At 52.1% G+C, this 6,651-nt stretch overlaps 1 protein-coding gene across 1 annotated transcript; it reads right to left on the bottom strand.

Moving 5' to 3' along the window:
• Positions 1–431: 431 nt before the first annotated feature.
• Positions 432–2,425, bottom strand: UHO2_05274 (uncharacterized protein; the record flags this gene model as incomplete). Its single annotated transcript, XM_041556276.1, has 3 exons — positions 432–754; positions 964–1,355; positions 1,389–2,425. The coding sequence occupies 3 exons, from the start codon at positions 2,423–2,425 to the stop codon at positions 432–434; spliced, it is 1,752 nt and encodes a 583-aa protein (XP_041412210.1).
• Positions 2,426–6,651: the final 4,226 nt, after the last annotated feature.

Genomic DNA, 6,651 nt, shown 5'->3' with positions numbered 1-6,651 from the left:
CTCCTGTCGATTACGCTCCTCTCTCTCGCTCTGCTCTCTCTTGCGCTACTTTCGAATGCGCTGCTCTCTCCTGCTCTGCTCTCTCTTGTGCTACTGTCGATTGTGCTCCTCTCTCCTGCTCTGCTCGTGATTGCGCTCCTCTCGATTGCGCTGCTGCAGCAGAGTGCTCGCTCCTGTTGATTGCACTCCTCTTTATTGTGCTCCTGTCGATTGCGCTCCTTTTGATTGTGCTTCTGTCGATTGCTCACCTCTCTCTTGCGCTTCTTTCTCTTGCACTCCTGTCAATTGAACTCCTGTCAATTGCGCTCCTCTCTCTTGCTCTGCTCTCGATTGAGCTCCTCTCGATTGCACTTCTGTCGATTGCGCTCTTGTTGATAGAGCTCCTCTCTACTGCTCTGCTCTCGATTGCGCTCCTGTAGATTGCTCTCCTGTCAATTGCGCTCCTGTCGATGGGTCTCCGGTCGATTGCACTCCTGTCGATTGGTCTCCTCTCGATTGCGCTCCTGTCGATTGCGTTCGTCTTGATTGCGCTCATGTCGATTGTGCTGCTCCAGCAGAGTGAGCGCTCCTCTCGATTGCGCTCCTCTCAATTGCGCTGCTCTCAATTGTGCTGCTCCGACAGAGTGTGCGCTGTCCAGCAGTTCGCTGATGAGATTGCGCTTCTCAGATTGCGTTGCTCCAGCTGTGCGTTGCTCTTGAGCTGTGTGTTGCTCTTGAGCTGTGCGTTGCTCTCGAACAGTGCGTTGCTCTCGAGCTGTGCGCTGCTCAGATTGCGTTGCTCCAGCAGAGTGTGCGTTGCTCCAGCTGTGCGTTGCTCAATTTGCGCTGCTCCAGCAAAAATAAATTTGTTTGCATTGCGGCACTTGAGCAGTGTAAATTTCGAGTGCGTTGGGGGTCAACGCAGTCGCGTGAATTTCGATTTTGGCGGAGCGCAATTGTGCGTTGCCCGCAAGCAAGACACACCGGCTAGGGCTAGGGCTAGTGCCTTTCCCTGTACTTCGAACCACCCTTTTCTTCTGTTCCTCTTGTATTGTATTTGTGTGCTGTCATTTTGCTTAATGATGGTTCCAAACTCATCGAAAGTTACCCATGCACCATTCTCGATCAAGCCTTGTACTGATAATAAATTAGAATTAAGTTTCGGCACATAGAGCACATCCAATAGCTGAATGGTTACATCGCCAACCCGAAGGGAGGCATCTCCTATGGCCTTCACTTGAAGCCTTTCATTTCCAGCCATACAGATCTGACTGTCCTTGCGCGTCGAGGTGAGCAGCATTCTTTCATCATTCACCATGTGGTGCATTGCACCCGAATCAACAATCCAGGTGTCCGATGTTGGTTGCTCATCCCCGCTGATCGCTAGGAGGGTGCACCCGAGTTCCTACCGACTCGCTTCTTGTGCTGGATTGGTGGTGGGTCCGTCCCTACTTGGTGTGGGGTTATTGTTGGTGTTTGTACAGTTCCGAGCAATGTGATTAGGTCCTCCACAAGCATAGCACTTTGGGGGGGCCGAGGGGTTGTGAGGATTGTGCCTGCCCCTGGGTCCTTGCTCTGCCTGGTTGGTGCTCCCCTGTTCCATGCTTGTGGCCACCCTTGCTGCTCCTCTAATATGGCCAGTGACCTCACCATCCTGCTGTTTCTTGGCGAGTGCATGGTAGGCTTCATCATACTTACAGTCTGGTCTGGCCATCTTCAGTGCGTCAACGGCATTGGCATAGAACCAATCTTGGGCCGTGCAGCGATAGAGAGTTGATTTCTTGAGGTCCTCGTCAAAATGCTTTCCCAGGCATGCTGCATTGTTCCAGATCGAATCAAGTTCCTTGCCTAGCCTGACAACGTCTCGATTGTGCAAGCGCACTGTGTGAATACGATCCTGCAGTCCTGCTCGCTTTACAGCGTCATTCAGTGTTAGTGCCTTCTTGAGTTTGGCATAGAGTGTGCTACCGAGCTGGACTTCTTCATCCGCTCCCCTGATGGTGTAGGTGTCGATACAGCTGTCTGGACTGTTGTCGCAGCAGGCATGGATGAGGCCCATGAGGGCTTTATCCAAGTCTTCGTCGTATTCCTCGTTTCCAGGCGCCACCGTGCCATACAGTATCTCCTTCGCATTATGTACTCTTTGGAGGCAGTCAATGAAGGTAGGTTCCCAAGTGTGCCAGTTGCTGTCGCTGAGCTTTTTGATGTGCACAATGGCGCTCGACACCTCCTTGGGGATCTTCTCAGTCTCCCTGCGCAGGGTCTGGTTGCTAATGCTGATGAGGCCCATAGCTCGCACGATCGCTTCCTCGGCCGTTAGTGCTGGGTTCGCCAGCTGGAGGATCCTGACTACCTGCATGAGCCATCCTTCCTCCTGTCTGTTGCCTGTGGTTGTTTGATCATCATCGCCCCTTCCCATCTGTCCAGCTCTTGTTGATGGCGGCATTGCGTTGAGTTTCAGACTCTTAATCAGTTAAAGTCATTTGTCAGTAGTTGGAGTTGAGGAGTTTTGTTGATGATGGTAAGAGGGAGAGAGCGAGAGAGCGAGGAGAGAGAAGGAGTCTATATATATACAAAAGAAGAGCAGCAGAGAGCCGCATTGACTGCGGAACATAACAAAGCATTTGTCTTGAGTAGGTTGTGACACATGTGGTCCATGCTAAGATGCTCAGGCCTTTTACTCGGCCGTAAGCACTACCTTCACTGTCTCTACGCTTTGTGTAGCTTTATCTACTTCAACTATTTAACAAAGGGTGCGAAAATATTGGGTCAAAATAGAGGTCACATAATTCCAGATGTGTCTTGGTAATGTTAGATTGTATTTCAAGTCAAAAATAAATGTCGGTCCATGTGCTCCAAATGTTAGATCGGGTTTGAAATGACAGTTAGTCTTGTGCTCCTTCGACTTGTGCTCCTCCAGCAGAGTGAGTGCTGTCCAGCAGTGCACTCCTCTTGATTGTGCTGCTCCAGCAAAGTGTGCACTGCTCTCGATCGAGCTCCTCTAGATTGTGCTGCTGCAGCAGAGTGAGCGCTCCAGTCGATTGAGCTCCTGTCGATTGTGCTCTTGTCGAATGAGCTCCTGTCGATTGCACTCTTTTTTGCGCTCCTCCAGCATAGTGTTCGCTGCTTCGAATTGCGCTCCTCTCATTTGCGCTCCTGTCAATTGTGCTGCTCCAGCAGAGCGAGCACTCCTCTCGTTTGCGCTCCTCTCTCTTGCACTCCTCTTCGTTGAGCTCCTGTTGATTGAGCTCCTGTCATTTTCACTCCTCTTGATTGCGCTTCTGTTGATTGCGCTCCTCTCCAATGAGCTCCTGTCGATTGCACTTCTCTCTGCTGCTCTTCTCTCGATTGCTCTCCTGTCGATCGAGCTCCTCTTGATTGAGCTCCTGTCGATTGCGCTCCTGTCGATTGCACTCCTGTCGATTGCGCTCCTCACTGCTGCTCATCTCTCGATTGCGCTCCTCTTCATTGCGCTCCTCTTCATTGCGCTCCTCTTAATTGTGCTCCTCTCAATTGCACTCCTGTCGATTGAGCTCCTCTGAATTGTGCTGCTCCAGCAGTGGAGCGCTCCTCTCTCCTTCTCTGCTCTCGATTGCGCTCCTCTCTACAGCGCTCCTGTCGATTGTTCTGCTTTCGATTGTGCTACTGTCGATTGCTCTTCTCTTGATAGCACTCCTCTTGATTGCGCTCCTCTTAATTGTGATCCTCTTGATTGCGCTCCTCTTGATTGCGCTCCTCTCTGCTGCTCTTCACTCGATTGCGCTCCTGTCAATTGCGCTCCTCTCCAATGAGCTCCTGTCCATTGCGCTCCTCTTGATTGCGCTCCTCTTGATTGCGCTCCTCTCTGCTGCTCTTCACTCGATTGCGCTCCTGTCAATTGCGCTCCTCTCCAATGAGCTCCTGTCCATTGCGCTCCTCTTGATTGCGCTCCTCTTGATTGCGCTCCTCTCTCTTCCTATGCTCTCGAGTGAGCTCCTGTCAATTGCGCTCCTCTCGATTGCGCTCCTCTCGATTGCGCTGCTGCAGCAGAGTGCTCGCTCCTGTCGTTTGCACTCCTCTTGATTGCGCTCCTGTCGATTGAGCTGCTGTTGATTGCACTTTTGTCGATTGCGCTCCTGTCGATTGCGTTCGTCTTGATTGCGCTCCTCTTGATTGTGCTCCTGTCGATTGCGCTGCTCTTGATTGTGCTGCTCCAGCAGAGTGAGCGCTCCTCTTGATTGCGCTCCTCTCTCTTGCGCTCCTCTCTCTTGCACTCCTGTCGATTGCACTCCTGTCAATTGCGCTCCTCTCTCTTGCTCTGCTCTCGATTGAGCTCCTCTCGATTGCACTTCTGTCGATTGCGCTCTTGTCGATAGAGCTCCTCTCTACTGCTCTGCTCTCGATTGCGCTCCTGTAGATTGCTCTCCTGTCGATTGCACTCCTGTCGATGGGTCTCCGGTCGATTGGTCTCCTGTCGATTGAGCTCCTCTCTTCTGCTCTTCTTTCGATTGCGCTCCTGTCGATTGCGCTCCTCTCTGCTGCTCTTCACTCGATTGCCCTCCTCTCGATTGCTCTGCTTTCGATTGCGCTGCTCTGATGCTGCTCTGAGTTGTGCCTCTCCGACAGAGTGGGCACTGTCAAGCAGTGCGCTCCTCTTAATTACGCTGTCCAGCAGTGCGCTCCTCTTGATTGTGCTGCTCCAGCAAAGTGTGCGCTGCTCTCGATCGAGCTCCTCTAGATTGTGCTGCTGCAGCAGAGTGAGCGCTCCTCTTGATTGCGCTCCTCTCTCCTGCTCTGCTCTCGATTGAGCTCCTCTCGATTGCGCTGCTCTTGATTGAGCTCCTGTCGAATGCACTCCTGTCGATTGCGCTCCTCTCAATTGTGCTCCTCTCTCTCGCTCTGCTCTCTCTTGCACTACTGTCGATTGCGCTCCTCTCTCCTGCTCTGCTCTCAATTGCGCTTTTGTCTCTTGCTCTGCTCTCGTTTGCGCTCCTGTCAATTGCGCTCCTCTGCAATGAGCTCCTGTCGATTGTACTCCTGTCGATTGCGCTCCTCTCTTCTGCTGGTCTCTCGATTGCTCTCCTGTCGATTGCACTGCTCTCTCCTGCTCTGCTCTCGAGTGAGCTCCTGTAGATTGTGGTCCTCTTGGTTGCGCTCCTCTCGATTGCGCTGCTGCAGCAGAGTGAGCGCTCCTCTTGATTGCGCTCCTCTCTGCTGCTCTGCTCCCGATTGCGCTCCTCTCGGTTGCTCTCCTCTCGATTGCACTCCTCTCAATTGCGCTCCTCTCTCTCGCTCTGCTCTCTCTTGCGCTACTTTCGAATGCGCTGCTCTCTCCTGCTCTGCTCTCTCTTGCGCTTCTGTCGATTGTGCTCCTCTCTCCTGCTCTGCTCGTGATTGCGCTCCTCTCGATTGCGCTGCTGCAGCAGAGTGCTCGCTCCTGTCACTTGCACTCCTCTTGATTGTGCTCCTGTCCATTGAGCTGCTGTTGATTGCACTTTTGTCGATTGCACTCCTGTCGATTGCGTTCGTCTTGATTGCGCTCATGTCGATTGTGCTGCTCCAGCAGAGTGAGCGCTCCTCTCGATTGCGCTCCTCTCAATTGCCCTGCTCTCAATTGTGCTGCTCCGACAGAGTGTGCACTGTCCAGCAGTTCGCTGATGAGATTGCGCTTCTCAGATTGCGTTGCTCCAGCTGTGCGTTGCTCTTGAGCTGTGTGTTGCTCTTGAGCTGTGCGTTGCTCTCGAACAGTGCGTTGCTCTCGAGCTGTGCACTGCTCAGATTGCGTTGCTCCAGCAGAGTGTGCGTTGCTCCAGCTGTGAGTGCGTTGCTCCAGCTGTGCGTTGCTCAATTTGCGCTGCTCCAGCAAAAATAAATTTGTTTGCGTTGCGGCACTTGAGCAGTGTAAATTTCGAGTGCGTTGGGGGTCAACGCAGTCGCGTGAATTTCGAATTTGGCGGAGCGCAATTGTGCGTTGCCCGCAAGCAAGACACACCGGCTAGGGCTAGGGCTAGGTGTTACATAACACAGGTCACATGCCAAAAAGGTTAGATCGAAATAATGTTTTCAAAGTATCAGTAATGTGCGCAAAATACTAGATCGAAACAAAGAACACATATTTAACAAAAGGTGCGAAAATATTAGGTCAAAATAGAGGTCACAAAATGTTAGACGCGTCTCAAGAATGTTAGATTGAATCTGATGTCAAAAATAAATGTCGGTCAATGTGCTCCAAATGTTAGATCGGGTTTGAAATGATGGTTAGTCTTATGCTCCTTCGACTTGTGCTCCTCCAGCAGAGTGAGCACTGTCCAGCAGTGCGCTCCTCTTGATTGTGCTGCTCCAGCAAAGTGTGCGCTGCTCTCGATTGAGCTCCTCTAGATTGTGCTGCTGCAGCAGAGTGAGCGCTCCTCTTGATTGCGCTCCTCTTTCCTGCTCTGCTCTCGATTGAGCTCCTCTCGATTGCACTGCTCTTGATTGAGCTCCTGTTGAATGCACTCCTGTCGATTGCGCTCCTCTCAATTGCGCTCCTCTCTCTCGCTCTGCTCTCTCTTGCACTACTGTCAATTGCGCTCCTCTCTGCTGCTCTTCACTCGATTGCGCTCCTGTCAATTGCGCTCCTCTCGATTTCACTCCTCTTAATGGCACTCCTCCTGATTGTGCTCCTGTCGATTGAGATCCAGTCGATAGACCTCC

This window comes from Ustilago hordei, assembly GCF_900519145.1.
Source record: "Ustilago hordei strain Uho2 genome assembly, contig: UHO2_contig_12, whole genome shotgun sequence".
Taxonomy (NCBI): Eukaryota; Fungi; Basidiomycota; class Ustilaginomycetes; order Ustilaginales; family Ustilaginaceae; genus Ustilago; species Ustilago hordei.
The sequence above is the reverse complement of the archived record's forward strand: the minus strand, read 5'-3'. Positions and strand labels throughout refer to the sequence as shown.